General features: G+C 36.7%; 2 protein-coding genes across 3 annotated transcripts in view; both read right to left on the reverse strand.

The window, feature by feature from the left end:
• Positions 1-282: 282 nt before the first annotated feature.
• nobox (NOBOX oogenesis homeobox) lies at positions 283-13217 on the reverse strand. Its single transcript, XM_087786401.1, has 9 exons — positions 13143-13217; positions 9489-9940; positions 8158-8299; positions 7986-8092; positions 6193-6332; positions 4164-4297; positions 3862-4096; positions 614-873; positions 283-535 (listed from the first exon to the last, which is right to left on the reverse strand). Exons 1-9 carry the CDS (start codon positions 13165-13167, stop codon positions 297-299), a joined length of 1734 nt encoding a protein of 577 aa, XP_087642527.1. The 5' UTR covers positions 13168-13217; the 3' UTR covers positions 283-296.
• Positions 13218-17329: 4112 nt separating this feature from the next.
• Positions 17330-22159, reverse strand: part of sdc3 (syndecan 3) — a 69699-nt gene continuing 64869 nt past the window's right edge. For both annotated transcript variants that reach the window (XM_087786402.1, XM_087786403.1), the window contains one exon: positions 17330-21830. In XM_087786402.1, coding sequence (XP_087642528.1) covers positions 21664-21830 — 167 coding nt within the window. In that variant the 3' untranslated portion in view covers positions 17330-21663. The remainder of the gene's footprint in view (positions 21831-22159) is intronic.

Here is a 22159-nt window from a genome sequence, read left to right on the forward strand (position 1 = left end):
TTATTTTGAGCTTTTCCTTCAATTTCCTCAAACCATTCAAAAAAAGAAAACGTTCTACTCCTTCAAACGTTCCCTGGAGTGGAAGTCCCTGCACACTGGAGCTGCAGCGCCCTCTGGTGGCCGGTGTCAGCTCCAGAACCATTGATATGTTTGGATCTTCAACTCAAGTGATCATTTGTCTTCCATCTTGTTTAAAGTTGAAATGAACACACGGACTCGCGGCAGTGTTGAGGAACGTTGGATTGAACACACGACAACATCAAGTATCAAGAAACATTTTGAACAAACGTTTACCATCAGAAGTGAATGTTGGACAACTCGCTCTGGAACTGGCTCACGTACTCCAGGCCCATGAACGAGGTCGGCGACCCGGAGAGGCTCACGGAGTCGGCGGGGCTGAGGGGCAGCTCGGGGAGCAGGTGGGGCGTGTGCAGGGGTTTGGTGCCGGCGGGGGGGCAGTGGTGGTCCCTGGTCGACAGGAGATCCTGAGCCGCCGCGAAGCTGTTGAAGTTCAGCAGGTACTGAGGCGGCACACCTGGAGGCGAGTCATGGCCGGGGTTACCTGGCGACCAGGAGATACTCAAGCGTTTCCCATGATGCTCCAGCCACTCACCGTGCTCACCGACGGGCTGCATCTGGACCGGTCTCTGGTTCTGGGCCGACACGTGTCTTTCGTTGGCGGACGTGTCGCCGCAGTAGGTCATGTACGACCGAGGGCTCGAGGACGGGTTGAAGCTCTGAGACACTTGAGGGGTCTCTTGTGTCGCCCCAGTGGGGGGGAAGGTGGCCGGTTGGTAGAAGAGGTTGTTGTTGTTGTTGTTGTGTTGGCTGGTCGCCATGGAGACGAAATTCTCCATGAAATTAAATGGGAAACTGAGAAAGAATAAATGTCTCGGCGTTTGTGGAAAATTGTCGACAATTGAACTCAGAGAAACATGTCGTCGTTCGTCAGGTTTGTACAAGAATTAATTTGAGTTTCAACAAGTTTAACTATTTGTAAAACAACTATAAATATAATGCAAACCCCCCAAAAAACAAAACACTGCATATGGTTGAAATAAGCCAAGACTGTTTTAGTTGCTTTTTAACTAGTTTTCAGTTTGTAGCAGTATATATATTGTCTTTTATTATATTTGTTATTTGTAGTATATTTTCATGTATTCATATCCATGTAGAAATATTTTACACTCATCACTTTATAACATACCGCATATACACTAAATAAATACCTTTATAAACCTAATATCATAAAAATAAAACAAAAATATAACATTATATAACATGATGTTCAATAATAATATATAAACACATACAGGAGGGGAGAACAAGTATTTGATACACTTGATAAACTGCTGATTTTTGAAGTTTTCCCACTTACAAAGCATGTCGATTATGTCACTTGTATCAAAGGTTCAACTGTGAGAGACAATCTAAAACAGAAAGTCATCAAAGAAGGATGTTTCCACCTCCATGCGTCACAGTTTAGATGGTGTTCTTGGAGGTCGTTCTCATCCTTCTTCTTTCTCCAAACACGGCAAGTGGAGTTTAGACCAAAAAAGCTCCACTTTTGTCTCGTCAGACCACATGACCTTCCGCCATTCCTCCTCTGGATCATCCAGATGGTCAAACGTCAGACGGGCCTTAAGTGTGTTACTGATGGTTTTCTTTGAGACTGTGGTCCCAGCTCTACTCAGGTCATTGACCAGGTCCTGCCATGTAGTTCTGGGCTCATCCCTCACCGTCCTAATGATCATTGATGCTCCACCAGGAGAGATCTTGCAATGGCGCTCCAGACCGATGGAGATCGACCGTCGTCTTGAACTTCTTCCATTTTCTGATAATTGCACCAACAGTTCTTCTCACCGAGATGCTTTTCTATGGTCCTGTAGCTCATCCCATCCTCGGGCAGGTCTACAGTCTTATCCCTGATGTCCTTGCACAGCTCTCTGTTCCATAGTGGAGAGGTTGGAGTTTGTGGACAGGTGTCTTTTACACAGGTATTGAGTTCAGTTGAGGTGCAGTTAATACAGGTAAGAGTGGAGAACAGCTTCTTAGAGAAGAACCAACAGGTCTGTGGGAGCCTCAGTTCTTACTGGTTAAAAGACGATCAAATATGTCAATCAATGAAATTAATTATTTTAAAAAAATCATCCACTGTGATTTTCTGCATTTTTTGTTTCAGATTGTGTCTCACAGTTTAACCTTTGATACAAATTACATAATCCACATGCTTTGTAAGTAGACAATCTTGAAAAAAAATGATCAGTGTATCAAATACTTGTTCTCCCCACTGTGTGTGTGTGTGTGTGTGTGTGTGTGTGTGTGTGTGTGTGTGTGTGTGTGTGTGTGTGTGTGTGTGTGTGTGTGTGTGTGTGTGTGTGTGTGTGTGTGTGTGTGTGTGTGTGTGTGTGTGTGTGTGTGTGTGTGTGTGTGTGTGTGTGTGTGTGTGTGTGTGTGTGTGTGTGTGTGTGTGTGTGTGTGTGTGTGTGTGTGTGTGTGTGTGTGTGTGTGTGTGTGTGTGTGTGTGTGTGTGTGTGTGTGTGTGTGTGTGTGTGTGTGTGTGTGTGTGTGTGTGTGTGTATATATATACACATACATACTTATATATACACATACCGAGCAGATATTCAAATACATACAAGAATATTATTTATAGCAGCCGTCAATCTCAAGCAGATCAAACACTGACAGTCTTTGTTGCTTCTCTATTTTGATGAAGAAAGGAAGAAGATGATGAAGATGATGGAGGTGAAAATCAGAAAGAGAAACTATTGTTGCCAGTGATGAAGATGAAAACAATAAAAATAAAATTTTGAAAATGATGAGGAAGATAAAGAGTAGGAAGATAGAAGAGATTTAGACGAAAGTGATGATGAAAACAATGAAGATGAAAATAAAAATGAAGAAAATTATAAAGATGAAAATGATGATGATACTGAAGATAAGGATGATGAAGAAAATAAAGACGATGATGATGATGATGACGATACTGAAGATGAAAATGATGATGATACTGAAGACGATGAAAATGAAGAATAAGATGACGATGATAATAATGAAGATGATAAATATGACGACGATGAAAATGAAGATAGTGATAAAATAATGATAATGAAGATGATGATAATATTGATGACGACGATGAAGAAAATGTTGATGATAATATGGAGATGATGATGAAGAAAATGATTATGATAATAATGTAGATAACCATGATGATAATGAAGATGATGAAAATGATGATGATGAAGAAGATGATAATAATGTAGATAACAATGAAAAAGATGATGATGAAAATGATGATGATGATGAAGAAAATGATGATAATAATGTAGATAACAATGAAAAAGATGATGAAATTGATGATGATGAAGAAAATGATGATAATAATGTAGATAACAATGAAAAAGATGATGATGAAAATGATAATGATGATGATGATGATGAAGAAAATGATGATAATAATGTAGATAACAATGAAAAAGATGATGATGAAAATGATGATGATGATGAAGATGAAGAAAATGATGCTAATAATGTAGATAACAATGAAAATGATGATGATGATGATGATGAAAATGATGATAATAATGTAGATAACAATGAAAAAGATGATGATGAAAATGATGATGATGATGAAGATGAAGAAAATGATGCTAATAATGTAGATAACAATGAAAAAGATGATGAAAATGATGATGATGATGATGACAATGAAAATGATGAGAATATACAAATATACCTTCGTTTTGCTTAAAAAAAAAAGAATACGTTTGATAAATCTTGATAAATGATAAAAGCTCCTCGACAGTTTCTACTTCATAAACTGGTGTCAACATAAACATGCAGGTGTGATCTCACCTGGGGTAGGTCGTCATGGTGACGTCGTCATGGTGATCCTTGCTGAACAGACCCTCGGTAGAATCCCCCAGGAAGGGAGGCGTGAACTCCGGGGTGTTGAAGGGAGGCGGGGCGCTGTAGGAGGACGTGAACAGGTGATGAAGAGCCGTGACCCTCCTGAGCGGCGGGGGGCTGATCCAGGTGCACTGAGTGAACGCCTTCCTGGGGCTGAACGAGGGCGTCGACGTGGACGCGGCTGTGAGAGGAGAGTCAGGACATGAAGGTGGAGTTTTGAAGACCAGGAGGAACAAGAGGAAGAGAACCTGGAGCGTTGAGGTCGGCTTGAGTTCCGGGGTCACAGAGGTACGGCTCACTGGACTGGGCTGAAGCACAGGGGCCTTCAGGGGACGACTGAGGCAGGATCAGGGTGTAGGGGACACACAAACTAGAGTTGGGTCTGCAACAAGTCAGAGGACGGAAGTTCACACACGTCTCAGTTCATTATGAGAATTAGATATAAAACGTGAAGCAGAACTGGATGTTGGTGTTGTGGACTCTTAAGAAACATCAGGGGCCACATGTGCAGAAGATGAAAATGATGATACTCAGGAAAAGAAGACAACAATTATGAGAATGTATATGAGGAAGATGAAAAAGATAATGAAGAAAATGATAATGGAGATTATACTGATGAAGAAAATCATGAAGAAGATGGAGATTATGAAGAATATCATGAAGATGATGATGATAATAAAGATGAAGAAGATGATGGAGAAAATGAAGATAATAATGATGAAGAAGATGATGGAGAAAATGATGAAGATGATAATAATAATGAAGAAGATGATGGAGAAAATGAAGATAATAATGATGAAGAAGAAAACCATGAAGAAGATGATGAAGATGATAATAATGAAGAAGATGATGGAGAAAATGAAGATAATAATGATGAAGAAGAAAACCATGAAGAAGATGATGGAGAAAATGATGAAGATAATAATAATGAAGAAGATGATGGAGAAAATGATGAAGAAGATAATAATAATGAAGAAGATGATGGAGAAAATGATGAAGATGATAATAATAATGAAGAAGATGATGGAGAAAATGATGATGAAGATAATAATAATGAAGAAGATGATGGAGAAAATGATGAAGAAGATAATAATAATGAAGAAGATGATGGAGAAAATGATGAAGAAGATAATAATAATGAAGAAGATGATGGAGAAAATGATGAAGATGATAATAATAATGAAGAAGATGATGGAGAAAATGATGAAGATGAAGAAAACGATAATGAAGATAATAAAAATCATGAAGATGAAAAAGAAAATTATAATGATAAAGAAGAAAATCATGAAGATGATGATGCAGAAGAAGATGAAGATAAGAAAATCCTTAAGAAGATGATGTAAAATCATGAAAAATCATGCAGATGAAGATGATGATGAATAAAGAGAAAATGATGATCAAGATGATAATGATGAAGAAGAAAATCATGATGAAGATTAAGAATAAAATGATGCTGAAGATGAAAAAGAAAATGAAGATGTTAAAACCATGATAAAGAATAAAAGGATGATAAATATGATTATGATGATGAAGAATGAAATTATGATGAATGAGATGATGATGAAAATGACGATGATGATGAAGAACTCGGGCAGATTAAAGCCTTTGATGTGTTAGTTCTAATAATGCCCACACGAGGTCAGTGTAAACCAATCATACTGATCTTATAGAAACGTTTATAGCTTATTAAATAATGTACCCATTTTAGTTTGTTTTTATTGCTCTTTACTAATGCAATTCTTAGTTATTATATATATAAAATTATATTATAATTATATATAATAAATATGCGTTTTTATGTCAAATGTTAAATCTAAAAAAAGTCAAATGAAATGCATTGTTGAATAATTCTACTTTATCAATGGATCCATTTTATTCCGTTTCATAATTGATCATATATATATATATATATATACACACACATATACACACAGTATATATTTTAGATTGTTGTTTCATATAAACATGTTTTCACAGTCAATAAAAACTTTAATAAAATAGAAATTAAAGTGAAAAGAAGAAAACCCAGTATTAAATAAGTTACAGCTAGAATGGAAATAGAATAAAACAAGTTTAATTAAATCAGTTTAATAGCGGATTGAATACAGTCCAACGCCCTCAACACAATTAAACATAAGTATAAGAAGAGTAAAACTGTTGAAGGAATTTGACGAGTGTTTCATGAAGAACAAACAGAGAAAAATTTAAGATCAATGAGATAAATTAGACCGAAGAAGGAAAAAGGCGGTAAAACAATCAGACGATGCGTTCACTGACCGTTGGGAAGGAACTTCTGAAACACTTTGTTCTTTGGCGAGTCTCACAGAGGAAACTGGTAGAGCCCGTCTGTGCCTCCCTTCGCCTCCATTCAAAGAGTTGATCTTCTTGTACTTTGCTCTGCGGTTCTGAAACCAAACCTGAAAAAAAAACATGAGATGACGTCGAGATAATTACAATTTCTTCTGATAAAAAATATGACAGTGGAGCTTTGTGAGCGTTTCCTGTCTGTGTAGCATGTTAGCATGTTAGCTTCTGCTGTAAACCATCTCAAAATACAGTCTTGTTTTGTTTTTTTGCACCTGTCGAGGCTTCAGTACGTTACACACGAGCAGTATGAAGGTATTTGGATGTTGTTAAGTGTATTTTTGGACAAAAAGGAAGATAACTGAGCTCCAGTCGCTACATTAAAATGAACAAACATTTGTCTATAACTCTTAGAAGAAGCAGATTAAAAATAATCCCAACCCTTAGTCGACATGACTGAAACCACTTTAAGATTTTTATGAAAATTTCCAGATTCAAATGAAACAACAAAAAATCTCTTGTATCAAAGTATATTAAAGTTTATGTTGACATAATGACTTATTAAGATGTCAGGGTTTAGGATAAAATAAAAAAAACAAAACACAATTAAAGTAAAACTTATGAAGCTCTAGACATAGCTTCATCTACGTCACTAAGATGGCGGCCATTGAGGGTGGAAAGTGTACATCGATCTACACTCAATTTTATGGCCGTTTAAGTGCCTCAATTGAGTGCGCATAGTGCAATACATTTTCGCACACGCACTTGGGTACTCAAAATCTTAAGTGTAAATGCAGAAGTGCGTGATTTAGGACACACCACAGGACAAGCTGATGAAGCTAACATGCTACTACATGAAGCTAACAACATGGCTAGCTTGGTCACGCTCAGCAAACGGATTCATAACATGACCTTAAAACGTAAATAAATACATATAAAAACTGATGTTGAAGGAATTTAATTTGTTTGGTGAAGGAGGACAAACACAGTCTCATGCTGTGTCTCAAATCACATACTTCAGTGCACTGGAAGTTAGTATGCATCAGGATAGTGTACGTACTAACTAGTAACTAGTTCTCCACATATAGTATGTCTCAAATCAAACTCTGCTGCTACACACCAACAGGAAATGACGCGACAGTTTCTTCTTCTACTATTATTTAACAATGATTTCAACCAGCTGTAGGAACACTAGCGACACCTACTGGCAGCACGTTTGGTTTGGATCAAGAAATATGAGAAACTAAATATTGGCGAGATATTTACGCTGGTATCAGCACCGAAGATGTGTCATCCTCCTACTGCTGGCTATAAATGCACCTGTAAGAGTATATATATATATATATATATATATATATATACATACATATGAAGTAACTTCCGTTTACATTGTCAACGTCACTAAGATGGAGTCGTTTAGGGTAGAAAGTATCCATAGATCCATACTCAGTTTTGTGGACGTTTTAGTACGAAAATGTAGTGTGTATGGAGCACTAACTTTCACATACTAAGAATTGAGATGCAAAGTTGAGTATGCAAAATACTAAGTTTAAGTACGCAAGTACGCAATTTGAGACACAGCTACAGAGCCTCAGAGATTGAAAAGACATTATCAAAATAAAACTACTTCCTGTTACTAAAGTATACATTCACACTACAATATTTGATCAGTGAAGATCATTTTTTTTTTATGTTTATGTTTTTCTTGCACCAATATTTTCTCGGAATAGTTTCGACTCTGGACGTTAAAAAATGCGCCGACTCACCAGAACCCTCTGAGGAGTGACGCCGACGAGCTGAGCCATGGCTTTCCTCCTCTCAGAGTCGGGGTAACGCTCCACCTGGAACAAGGCTTCCAGCAGCTCCAGCTGATCTGCACAAACACACGGGTCAGAACCGGGCGAGACCACCTTCAGACAGAACTCAGGGTTCAGTCACCGGGGTTGTAGAGGGTCCGACAGCGCTTCGGCGGCGCCGCCAGTTCGCCGAAGTCCACGGCGTCGAACTCCGGCGCCGGAGCTCCGTGGACGACTTGATCGCAGTTGTTGCAGCTTTTGGTGAAGCTCTTGGATCTTCTCACCTGATGACATCATCAACGTGTGTCACTGATGACATCATCAACGTGTGTCACTGATGACATCATCAACATGTGTCACTGATGACATCATCAACATGTGTCACTGATGACATTCTAAGTAATTAAGTGTTTACAGAGATGAACTTACATCACATCCTCGACCATGTTTGTGTTTCTCACTTTATCAAACACACATAATGCTTCCTCTAGAGTTATTATTGGATGTTTTTCATTGTCTCTTCGTTTTGATGTTTTTTATTCTTATTCGTTACATTTAAAGTAATGTTTCTTTATCCATGTCGACACTTTCTTATAAATAAAGTTATGTTACACATTTAGAGGTTCTTCAGTTAGTGAAGGAACACAAATTCAAGACGGGGCAGAAAGACACAACACTCAAATGCAGACACACTGAGGCGCAGACAGATACACACAACGAAACACAGACACACAAACTCAGACAGACACACACACACCTAGACGCAGACAGAGACAGACACACAAACGCAGACACACACACCTAGACAGAGACAGACACACAAACGCAGACACACACACCTAGACAGAGACAGACACACAAACGCAGACACACACACCTAGACAGAGACAGACACACAAACACAGACACACAAACGCAGACACACAACACCTAGACGCAGACAGAGACAGACACACAAACGCAGACACACAAACGCAGACACACAAACGCAGACACACACACCTAGACGCAGACAGAGACAGACACACACACCTAGACGCAGACAGAGACCGACACACAAACGCAGACACACACACACCTAGACGCAGACAGAAACAGACACACAAACGCAGACACACACCTAGACGCAGACAGAGACAGACACACTGAGACATAGACAGAGACAGACACACAAACAGACACACACACTTAGACAGAGACCGACACACAAACGCAGACACACACAAACTGAGACGCAGACAGACACACACACTCAGACATACACTCAGACACACTTACTATTTTCACATATAAACATATAAAATTCATGTCCTTGTGGCAAATTAACTTTTCATATTCTGAACTCTTCAGTCAGAGGCTCCATCCGACCTCTGACCCCTGATCACACACACAGCAAATCATTCGCCCAAACACCAGATTCAAACAACTTCTAGTCGTTCCTCTCTGGCCTCCTAACACTCCTGAGTGTCTCACCTTCGTCTGTGGACAGAACTGAGATCCGCCGAAAGCTAAAAGTGCTATTTTTCTGGCGGTCACATGATGCTGGGGTGCATGTTGGGGGGGCACGGACGAGGTCAGGGGGGGGTGCTGGCAGGAGGAACAAACGTGGTCCTCGCTGGGGTTCAGGTCCGGCCTGTGCATCAACACAGTCTTGGAGAGAAAAGTTTCTCCCAAAACCTGATCCTGATCCAGATCTCCATGGACTTCCGTGTGTTTCTCCTTCCTGGTTCTTTTGCCGCTTCGCTTCTTAAGCTCCGCCTCCTCCGGGCGCACGGCGGCGCCGCAGCCCTCGTCCTTCTCTGATTGGACGGAGAGCGGCGGCGGCTCACGCTGACCCGTGTCATCTCCACGCGTCTCCTTCTCCGTCGACGACAACTCTTGACTTGGTTCACGATCCAACTGAGTACAGGTGGAGTTTTGGACGACTGTGAAAAAAATAACACTTTAATCAAGTACAAATTAATTCATGTCAATAACATGCAAATAAAATTTTCAATTTTCTGGTTATAAGACGAGTTATGTGAGAATTTCACTTGTTTTTTTTACAAATCAGATTTTATTCGTATTTAATTTATACAATTTCTATTTATTATTAGGGCTGTGACAAGATACACTTAAATATCACAATTTATTTCACAATACCTTATTAATATGCAACAGTGCTGTTTTTTGGAGTTTAAAAACAAATTGGCTTTCAAATCATTTTTTAATTGTAGTTCTTTTAAGGTACACATTTCAATAATGTGTGTATAGTAATTTTTATTTTACAATTAACAAGCAAATATTCAGATAGTTTGTTGATCATTGTTGTGTTACAATTCATTACAACTTCCGGCCGCTAGATGGCAGCAGTCATATCTTCAGCCGCTAAAAAAAACAATGAAATCCTGTGAAATCCCAAAGGAGGATGAGAGGTTACCGTGGATTCCGGCAACGACTGAGGACGAGAGGATACAGTCGACTCCAGCAGCTGATGTTTGGACATATTTTGGTTTGAAAACAAATGAAACCGACTTCGTCAAGAGTCATGTGGTCTGTAAATTCCGCAAAACACCAGAGTCAAGTACTCGAAAAAAAAAACTAGTCGAGTCGACTGTATCCTCCTATCCTCAGTCATCATCAGGATCGCGCAGGATTCTATCGTTCCTTAAGCTGCGTAGGATGCTGCGGTACTAGCGGCGGGAAGTTGAATTGCAACACAAAAATTAACAAACTCTAAATATTAACATGTTAATTGTAAATCTTTTAAATGTATTCTATACAGTATATATAGAAATATAAACCATAAAATAACCATCAGAAAAAAGCCAAACATTTAAGTGTATTCACCTCTAATGATCTTATGAAAGAGAAATAGTTTGAATTATTTTTTCTTTCCGTGCGGAGAGTAAATGTACTTGTACCTTCTCTAAACGATACATTTATATTCCGTCGGCGACTAAACAGCCTCAGTTGTCGGACCAGACGGGTCTGAACACAGAACACTCGTCTCACTCCGTTAGGCACCGGCGGAGGATAAAACATTGACAAACGACTCGGCCGGCGATGAATTAATGTTTCTTATTTCATGATTTAACATCAAGTCTTCAGCGAAGACAGTGAACTCCAGCAATATTCTTCCTTTATGAGAAAATAAAAACAAGATCATTTATTTTTACCCATCGTTTATGTGACATCGATCGTCTCAGACATAATCCATCTGATCCGTGGCTCAAGCAGCTTCAGCATTATTAGTTAAAACAGTAGCTTTGGAAATTAAAACGCAATTAAACAATCTGCATATTACTGTCATTTCAATCAGTCTATTGTGACAAATACTTTAATTATTCAAATAACCATTAATGACAGAAATGTTGGGAGTCATTTGTTTTTGTGAAACAAAACAGTTCATCTGATGCATATTTTCTTTTGTGTATTTGTCATTTAAACTAGCTTAAATATATTTGATATATATATATATATATATATATATATATATATTGGCCACAAATCTCTGACAACATTTTCCAACTCGACAAAACTTCCTTGCAAAACATCTAAGGCGAGTCAAACGTTTATTGAAATCACCATTATAGCATATTTTATACATGTATTTGACAAATACCTTTTATATTGATCGATTCACATTTATTTTTGATTGCCTGGTCAAGTCCGACCACCACGTTTACTGAACATTTCCGTCACTAAAACACTAATTTCATGGATTTAATCTAATAAAAATACACCATTACTGTGTTTTATGTTTCCATGACTGTATATTCAAACCATTTATCGAATGTTTGTTCAATCTGGGCTGTTAAGTTTTTTCTACGCCTTTACTGAGAGACAAATTTTCATATTGAACATCAATTAATTGAAAAAATTAAAGGTCTTTGTTTCGCAAGCTTTCCAACGATAGCAACCTTCGGAAAATTGGTTAGAAATTAAGCATGTTATGACATTTTGAAAGTGAGATTCAACAATAAGATCAAACCTAAAATATTGACTTAGTTTTAAAGTTTATTTTCACAGATTTAAAAATCCATAACTGTCTTAATATTTATTTAATATTCATTTAATGGTTCATATAAATGAAGTCATCTTTATCATTTTACTCACGTAACCATATATAGGTTATGAGCTGCTTGGCGGGGGTCTGCACTCACCAAGTGCTTTTAGGTGTTATACTGTGTGACCCATGTTTTACTAAAGTGGATACTTGTTAAGTACGTGTGGGTTTCATCATGAACATATTCATATGTCTGGAAAAGCGCTTTACAAATATAAATTACTTACGTCAGATATTTATTTTTATTTCCCTGTAAAGTCTGACTTCCTGCTTTTGTCGTGGAACTAGAACGCTGATATGATGACGTCATCACGGGGCGCAAGGTATCAAATATATACATTTTTATTGTATTATTAATTTTATTTGGACAACTACATTTTAAACGTTTACAAAAAACTTTTTTTTTTAAGTTAGATGAAGAGATGTTTTGAGAAAAACTAATCTATAAAAGAATAAAATTGCAGCATATTTAGCTCAATAAATGTCACGACCTAATGACGAATGTCCTTATTTTTTTTAGGGATTTTTTTCAGCTCTCTTTTTGCTTGACGGCTCCTAACAACATTCACAGAATTTAATGTGGCCCTTGAAGAAAACCCCTGTACTAAACTACTATCAAGGCGACTTTAAATATTACTTTTCTTAAATATTTGTTACAATATTAATCGAACTAATCAAGAGTTTGTTCGCGATACACGTTAAAACCAGCGGTTCAAACAAACGTGACAAACAATGTCGTGAGAAGGTTTTATCTCGTTCATAAAAAGTTTCCAAACCACTGCGGCCTCACGAGCCTTAAACCCTCAGCGGGCGTTGAACCATCAACCACCTGCTAATTAACGAGCTAACCTTTGCTAACCTTTGCTAACCCGCTAACCTCCCTGAACACGTGTCCAGAACATTAATTATAAACTTTTATTTAATCTTCCTCGAGCTTCTGCGGGACTTTGTCTCACCTCTGCGGGACGAACCGTGAGCAAGACTTTATCTAGTCACTGGGGATTCGAACCCTCGCCTCCAGAGGCTCATAAACTAATTAAAAGCTGATTATTGACACATTAAGTAGTTAATGAACGTACCTGGAGTCTCGGACTGTTCGGTCATTGTTGCTTTAACACGAGACTTAATGGAGCGATGGTGGTTCTGGTGCTGGTTCTGATGACGAGTCTGGTTCAGCTGCTCAACTTGATAAAGTTTTAAAAAAAACAAAAAAAACATTTGTTGGGTCGTTTGGTTCCGAAGAGAATCGACCAATCACAGCGCAGGACTGAAATGTTTTTTTTATTTAACACGTTACCTTTTAATTTACGATGTTACCTTTTCACGTGACACAAATAAATGACGCTATTTTGGCAATTTTAAGTATTAAAAAAAACAAACATCTTTATATTATATATAAAATAAAAATGAAATCTTAAATATTCTAGAATTCATGTAATTCGGAAGACGATTGACTTTTTGTTGGTAGTCATAATAATACGGCCGAATACGATGAACTGTTTATATTTTTTTCGATTAGAAAAGGAAAAGATAGATAGAAAATAGATTTATAAAAGTGTGTCGTGAATAATGAGGTCACGGAAGTGAAGTGATACTGCCGGATGGCCAGCAGGGGGCGACATCAGCCAGGTTGTTACAGGCTACAGCTAAACAAATGGATCTTGAAATTGGAATATGATAAATGTAAAAAAGTAAATGTTAAAGACTTGCGTTTTGATGCGTCTCTATTCCTTTATACCATTTTCAACTATAAATCAAAGAATGTTCAACTGAAATCAAACAATTTTGAACTGTAATAAAACAATTTTCAACTGTAATCCAACTATTTTCTACCGTAATCTAACAATTTTCAAGTGAAATCAACAATTTTCAACTATAATCAAACAATTTTCAACTGTAATCAAACAATTTTCAAGTGAAATCAAACCATTTTCAACTATAATCAAACAATTTCAACTGAAAATAAACAATTTTCAACTATAATCAAACAATTTTCAACTATAATCAAACAATTTCAACTGAAAATAAACAATTTTCAACTATAATCAAACCATTTTCAACTATAATCAAACAATTTCAACTGAAATTAAACAATTTTCAACTATAATCAAACAATTTTCAACTATAATCAAACAATTTCAACTGAAAATAAACAATTTTCAACTATAATCAAACAATTTCAACTGAAATTAAACAATTTTCAACTATAATCAAACAATTTCAACTGAAATTAAATCATTTTCAACTCAAATTAAACAATTTTCAACTATAATCAAACAATTTTCAACTATAATCAAATAATTTTCAAATATAATCAAACATTTTTCAACTATAATCAAATAATTTCAACTATAATCAAACAATTTCAACTGAAATTAAATCATTTTCAACTCAAATTAAACAATTTTCAGCTATAATCAAACAATTTTCAACTATAATCAAATAATTTTCCAATATAATCAAACATTTTTCAACTATAATCAAACATTTTTCAACTATAATCAAATAATTTCAACTATAATCAAACAATTTTCAACTATAATCAAACAATTTTCAACTATAATCAAACAATCTTTAACTGTAAACCTTTTTTTTTTTAAACTATAATCAAACCAAAAATGTTTTTAGAAAATAGAAAAATGTTTTTTGCCTCTTATAAATACTTTTCTATTTCACTAAATATATAACAAAGATATAATTCACTTCGTACTAAAATGTTATTTTTATGTATTATTGATTCAAAAGTATCATTCGTGATCCACGTGAACATCACTGAACCATGAAGTCATGATACATTTATTTTGTTCGTTTTTTGTTCTCTTGAACATTTTTGCACGGAAGAAAAAAGTCGTATTTATTTCAGTCGTTGAGTCACGACAGAGAACCATGGTCTCAGACTCCTGCATTATTTCCCTCAGTCTCCCTGCAGATGGCGCCGTCGTCAGACCCCCCTGGCATCGCTATCTTAAGCACCCTCATCAGGGACGTCCTGTCATTGCCAAGAGAGAGACCCCCAGACTCCTCCTCACCGAACCTCCTTTTTTTACTTTAATCACTTCCTCTCTCTCGAGGCCCCCCGGGGGACCCCTCATCCATCAACGCATCCCTGCGTGATAACAACCCGGGGAGGATGGTTGTAGGTTCGACTCCCCCCGGGGGAGAGTGTGAGGAGTTCCCGGACGCTTGTCTTTGCTCACGTGCGCGGCGGCGGCGGCGGCGGCGGCGGCGGCGGCGGCGGCGCCTCAGACGAGCGGGGGTTTAACGGGCGGTATGTAGGTCAGGCCGTTAGTGCCACAACGACACTCAACGTATGTTACTGAAATATCTTCTATTTCCGTGGCTGCTGAGCAAGCAGGGAGGCTGGGAATCGACCCCAGCATCAAAGTGCAGCCCAGCACCAGTGGGGGGGTTAAGGGGGTCCAGACCGAACACTTGGTCGACGGTTTAGCTTCGGCAAAACCGCCGTTAATCCACGTTCTGCGACGTTCGCGGAGCGGTCGGCGGGATCCGAACCCAGCGACGAAAAAAAAACTGCATTTCAATAATTCAAGGGAGAGTCTGGCGGCACCAGAGCCTCACAAGTCACGGAGGGTTTTCATCTGGACTCACATATGCTGCAGGACGACTTCATCCTCAGTCGAGATGATAACATGCTTTTTTTTAAGATGGGTTTGTGTCGGGAACGGTAACAAAAGGTCAGAGGTCAGACACGTGGAGATTAGATTACGTTGCTGATCGCGTGAAGGTCGGACAAAAGATTTGGTTCGTTGTGTTGCGTTCAAGGCGGAGATGAAGGAGGATCAAGATGTTAAAACAAAACCCTGTCGATCATAATCCTTTGTCACCTTTGACCTCTGAAGCTATTATCATGACTTTTGATTGAAAAGTTGGTATGAAGAATTTGTAGATATAACATTTTTTGATTATAGTTGAAAATTGTTTGATAATATTTGAAAATTGTTTGATTTAAATTGAAAATTGTTTGATTATAGTTGAAAATTGTTTGATTATAGTTGAAAATTGTTTGATTATAGTTGAAAATAGTTTGATTATAGTTGAAAATTGTTTGATTTAAATTGAAAATTGTTTTATTATAGTTGAAAATTGTTTGATTTTAGTTGAAAATTGTTTGATTTTAGTTGAAAATTGTTTGATTTTAGTTGAAAATTGTTTGATTATAGTTGAAAATAGTTTGATTATAGTTGAAAATAGTTTGATTATAGTTGAAAATTGTTTGATTTTAGTTGAAAATTGTTTGATTATAGTTGAAAATTGTTTTATTTAAATTGAAAATAGTTTGATTATAGTTGAAAATTGTTTGATTTTAGTTGAAAATTGTTTGATTATAGTTGAAAATTGTTTGATTATAGTTGAAAATTGTGTGATTTTAGTTGAAAAATGTTTGATTATATTTGAAATTGTTTGATTATATTTGAAAATTGTTTAATTATAGTTGAAAATTGTTTGATTTTAGTTGAAAATTGTTTGATTATAGTTGAAAATTATTTGATTATAGTTGGAAATTGTTTGATTTTAGTTGAAAATTGTTTGATTTTAGTTGAAAATTGTTTGATTATAGTTGAAAATTGTTTGATTATAGTTGAAAATTGTTTGATTTTAGTTGAAAATTGTTTGATTTTAGTTGAAAATTATTTGATTACAGTTGAAAATTGTTTGATTATAGTTGAAAATTGTTTGATTTTAGTTGAAAATTGTTTGATTTTAGTTGAAAATTGTTTGATTATAGTTGAAAATTGTTTGATTATAGTTGAAAATTGTTTGATTTTAGTTGAAAATTGTTTGATTTTAGTTGAAAATTATTTGATTACAGTTGAAAATTGTTTGATTATAGTTGAAAATTGTTTGATTTTAGTTGAAAATTGTTTGATTATAGTTGAAAATAGTTTGATTTAGTTGAAAATAGTTTGATTATAGTTGAAAATTGTTTGATTATAGTTGAAAATTGTTTGATTTAAATTGAAAATTGTTTTATTATAGTTGAAAATTGTTTCTAATGAACACAAGGAGAGTAAATAAATAACATTTTCATCTGCACTATAATCAAAGCATGTTTTTAATGTTGTCCTGATTTAATCGAGGTCAGCGTCTGATCATTTCCTGGCAGATACTTGATGCATAAACTCATACATGTTAACTTCTAGTAGTAGTAGTTAGTAAGTAAGTAAGTTAGTAAGTAAGTCCAGTTGTTTTCATGTGAAAATCAACACAAACATCAACAGTGAATAAAAAAAAACACACAAGAGAGTTTCGTCCAATCAGGATTTCTGTTTAATTTGGACCAGAGAGGCAGATTAGTGACAGGCGGTGACGTGAGGATCTGCCTCCCTTCGCTCACTCAGCCGATGACAAAAACTCAGCCTTAAAAAAATGCAAATGTATAAAAACAGGAATGGGAACAGCAAACGTAGAGAGTCGTGTCGCCAACCGACTCATGTACAAACACACTCTCACACACGCACGCACACACACACACGCACACACACACACACGTCTTATTTGGCTACGCAGGCTCGGATGGGTAACAAACGCACATGTTTATGCTTCGACAGTCACTTTAGAAAAAGACGTGCTTAGATCAGTCCCGCCTGTGAGGGGAGTGAGGGTCTGTCCCCGCGGCAGAGAGACAGACAGGCAGACAGACAAGTGAGTGAGACACACACCACATGTGTGTGAAAGTGTGTGTGTGTGTGTGTGTGTGTGAAGAGAGCGAGCGCCCCACATTCAGTAGCCCGGAGACCAAAACACACGTCGACAGTCAGTGTACACAAGAGTCTGTGAAATACCAAGATAAAACACACACACACACACACACACACACACACACACACGCACGCACACAGGTGATGGGTTTAAGATGAGACACACACACTTGCCCCCTGCACACACACACACACATGAGTGGAAGAGGTGTGTTACCCGTCTGTGGAAGAGCGTGAGAACTGCTGGAGGAGGTAAACACACACTCGACCACAGTACATTCTGACTTACACACACACACACACACACACACACACACACACACACACACACACACACACGCACGCACACGCACACAGACTAGTATAGTTTTGACTCCCATGCAGTTTTGATCTACAGTACTCAGTATAAGAGACGCTACTAGTCCAGTCGCACTGGTGTGTTATTGTTACAATCTTTTAGATAGAAGCACAGATATACACCCCCCTCACCCCTAAATCACCCCCAAATCATACCCCAATCAAAACACGAGTGTGAAAATCGAACCCATGATGACCAATTAGAAAATATCAAATATCTACTGACAGAAATGTATGGAAGTACATCGGTGTCATCAGAATATTGATTTAAATGTGGATTTTTACATTGATATTATGATATTATTTTTTCTTTATGATATAATTATAATGATTTTTTTTTTAATAATGAAATTACAAAAATTCGAATATTTTCAAAATTAATTTAAAAAAAACATCACATTGGAATGATATTCTAATTCCAATAAATCAAAAATAAATATTATTTTGCAATACTTGTGCGTGTTTTTTTATTCTAATAACTGAATAAAGAAAACTATATTAAAAGGTTGAATTGTATTATTTATTTTATTTTAAGTTTCTTTAATTATTGAATTTCAAAAAATTAAATATCATTTTTGTTTTTTTAATACTTGATATTCAATCATTTCTAATGATATATATATATATTTTTTTTATTAAATTGAAAAATGTGTCAATTTTCAAAACGTAAATTTTGCTTTTCTATCAAGAGTTTTATATTATAATTCCTATAATTACCAAAAAAATTAAAATGTTCCAAATTAAATATTGTTTTCATTCGTACTCGGTTTTATCACAAGTTTCATATTGAATTAAAAATGTTAAAAAATTGAACGTAACTTGAAATTTTACTATTGAATATTTTGAATTTAAAAATACATTTCTACGTGTAAGAAACAAACAAAAAAAAGAAACCATTTAACTTTTGTAATTCACTTATTTATAAATAATCCAAAAAAATGTTTTCAATTAAATGCTCAAAAATGAAAGAAAATCAGTTTCAACATTAAATTGTTAAAATTCAACGATCAATATTCTGATGAAACTTCCATAAACGATGGTAAAAACCAAATTAAGGCAAATGGGATCAACATCCAGGTACGATTCACACTCCTTAAGCAAGGCATGCGACAAGTGTTCGGGGGGTCGGGGGTCGGGGGTCGCGGGGGGTCAGATGACGATGGCCGGACACACGGTTGTGCTTTTACATAAACAGATCAAACTCTTAAAAACCCATCACCGACGGATCGATACGCTCTGGTGACATCTACTGGTGCGACGTGTCAACTGAAGATATGCTTCACAATATTAATAAAAAATAAAAAATAAATGTTGTGTTCGTATGGAGTTGTCTTAGTGACCTTGTTAGCACGTTAGCATTTGATCGCGGTGGACGTCAACAACTCAACATGCTACTCATTACTACTCAAGCTAGTTTGTTTTTGTACACCGTTGTCACATGGAACGCTAGCAAAAATATTCACGTAGCAATCTAAAACTTTCCAACAATATACTTTTGGTTATTAAAAAACAGTGACAAAACTCTTGAGCGGAAATAATCTTTTGATGCAAAAACATGATGGAGCTAAGTGCTGAGTTAGCATTTCAAGCTAACGGAGTTAGCCTCAGGCTGTGTTGACATTCTTACTACAAAATAAGAAGTATTTTGCATTATTATTGCTAGTATTATCTTCTGTAATATGAGTTTCACCTCCTTGTGAAATGAGTTCAGTTTTACATTTGGTGGTGCTGTAGAAGTCTTTTGCCGACATTCCTGTTATTGTGTTTTTTAATGAAATGAGTATAACATTCCAGTGTAAATTTTCAAAAAATATATGATGTAACTTTTGGTTATTAGAAAGATTTCTGAGTAACAAAAGCAATGCAAAAAAAGGGAGCTAATTGCTACGGTAGTATTTCAAGCTAACGGAATTAGCATCTAGCCGTGGTGACTTTCTTAGACAACATTTTTAATAACTAAATGATACAAAAAAAAACTGTTGGAGTAAAAAACAGCTTAATGCTAAATTAGCATTTCAATACCTTCTTGTGATGGAGCTACGTTAGCATTCAAAGCTACCAAAATTAGCATCTAGGCTTGTGGATGATCTTGGACAAAATTGATTTATTCTTAGTAACAAAAAGTTACTAAAAGTTCGAGTGACAAACTAGAATAAACTCTTGCGTCATCTTTTGATCAAAAACAGGACGAGCGAATTGCTAAATTTCCGTTGAAAGCTGGCGGTATTAGCATCTAACTGCGTTGATATTCTCGCTTCAGATTTAGAGGGAAATAGATTTTTAATAACCAAAAGTAACTAAAATGATCTGAGTAACCAACTAGAATAAACTGTTAATGCAAAGCTAACTTAGCGTTTCAAGCTAACGTAATTAGCATCCAGCCGCGTAGACATTCTTGCTTCAGATTCAGAGGCAAATAGATTTTTAATAACCAAAAGTTACAAAAATTGTTGGCGTAACAAACTAGGATACATTTTTAATGCAAAGCTAACTTAGCGTTTCAAGCTAACGTAATAAGCATCCAGCCGCGTTGACGTTCTTGCTTCAGATTTTAAAAGGCGAACAGACATGAAGAGAAAAATACGTGAGCGGTCGTTTTATAGACAAGAAAGAAAACCCAGGAGCGACAGTCGATCCTTCAAAACAACTCCATAAGCGTGTGTTTCGTCAGACGTGATCAAAATAAAAAACAACAAAAACATGGTCATGCAAGTTAGTGACGCCAGAAAAAGAATATGCTGATATTTACATATAAAAACTTTTGCTAAATACACAATCCTCCTTTATTATTATTATTATTATCCTGGTATTATTATGACTCACCATCCAGCGGAACACATCGATATATTATTGGTTATTATTACTATCGGTAACTAGTCTTTGTACAGCTGAGGGGGAGCGCACAGGCCGTGGTTTTCGGGGGGCGATCGAGCACCGTTTCCTGGTTGGCCGAGCACAGAGAGAGAGGTCAGCGCCACCGCCGGTCAGTCGTGTGTGTGTGTGTGTGTGTGCGAGTCAGTGTGTGTGTGTGTGACTTCTCTGCGGGAGTGTGAGCACCAGAAGGCACAAAAGAGACCTTTGACCCCTGGGCTCTGTGAGACCAACCAGACGCTCTTTGTTTTTTTTTTTGTAGTTTTGATCGAGGGAAGGGTGTGGGGGGTGCGGTGTGTTGTGGGGGGGGGTCGGGGTCACCCCCTCGCACCTCCTCCCTCTCGTCTTTTGTCACTCGCTCCGTAAAAACAGAAAAAAAATGTGCTAGTGTTTTTCTTTTTTTCTTGTACAAAATAACGTCACTGACAGAACAGGAGAATCTGTAGAATATTAATAACAACATTTAAAAACAGCTTGTGTGTTATTTTTCTGGATATATTTGCTTGTTTTTGCTTTTTTTTGTCCTCTTTTTTTTGTTTTTTTTTCGTTGGTTTTCTTTGAAAAGACAGTTTTCCGAGTCCGCCCGAAAGAGAGAGAGAGCAGCGCTCTCGAGTGTTTGAGGAGAAGATGGAGGGATGAAAAAGGGTGTTTTTCACGCGTAGAACTCCTCCTGTTTGTCGGGCTTCTGGTAGGTGACGGTGGCCTGCTTGGGCTCCTCCAGGGTGTAGCTGCCCTCGTCCTTCTTCTTCATCCTGTAGACCAGCAGCATCACCAGGAAGGCGGCGAACAGAGCGCCGACCACGCCGCCCACGATCACCGCTGAGGACACCAACACACAAAAGAGTTCAAAATACGATCTCTGAAGACCTGGACTAAGTCAACACGTGAAGATAAATAAGTAAAATAAATCCTCTTTTGTTTGTTGTTTCTCTCATGTTTTTTCCATTAAAAAACGATATAGAATATTTATTTAAAAAATATAAAAAACAACAACATAATATTTAATTGATCAGTAAATGTTTGTAGAAATTTCTTTAACATTGTTTAAAAAAAAAACATTTTTAAAACATCACAGCCTACTCACACTTATATACTTATTCGTCTTCTATTTTCTATTAATAATTTTCTTCGTATTAATGATACTCTAT

This window comes from Callionymus lyra, chromosome 3 (genome assembly GCF_982586985.1).
Source record: "Callionymus lyra chromosome 3, fCalLyr1.hap1.1, whole genome shotgun sequence".
NCBI lineage: Eukaryota > Metazoa > Chordata > Actinopteri > Syngnathiformes > Callionymidae > Callionymus > Callionymus lyra.

Coding starts and splice junctions, on each gene's coding strand:
- nobox (XM_087786401.1), bottom strand. CDS start 13,167: ATGACCGAACAGTCCGAGACTCCAG. Junction 4,298..6,192: donor TCAGAAGTTCCTTCCCAACG/GTCAGTGAACGC, acceptor GACTTGTTGCAG/ACCCAACTCTAGTTTGTGTG. Junction 4,097..4,163: donor AGCCGACCTCAACGCTCCAG/GTTCTCTTCCTC, acceptor CTCCTCTCACAG/CCGCGTCCACGTCGACGCCC.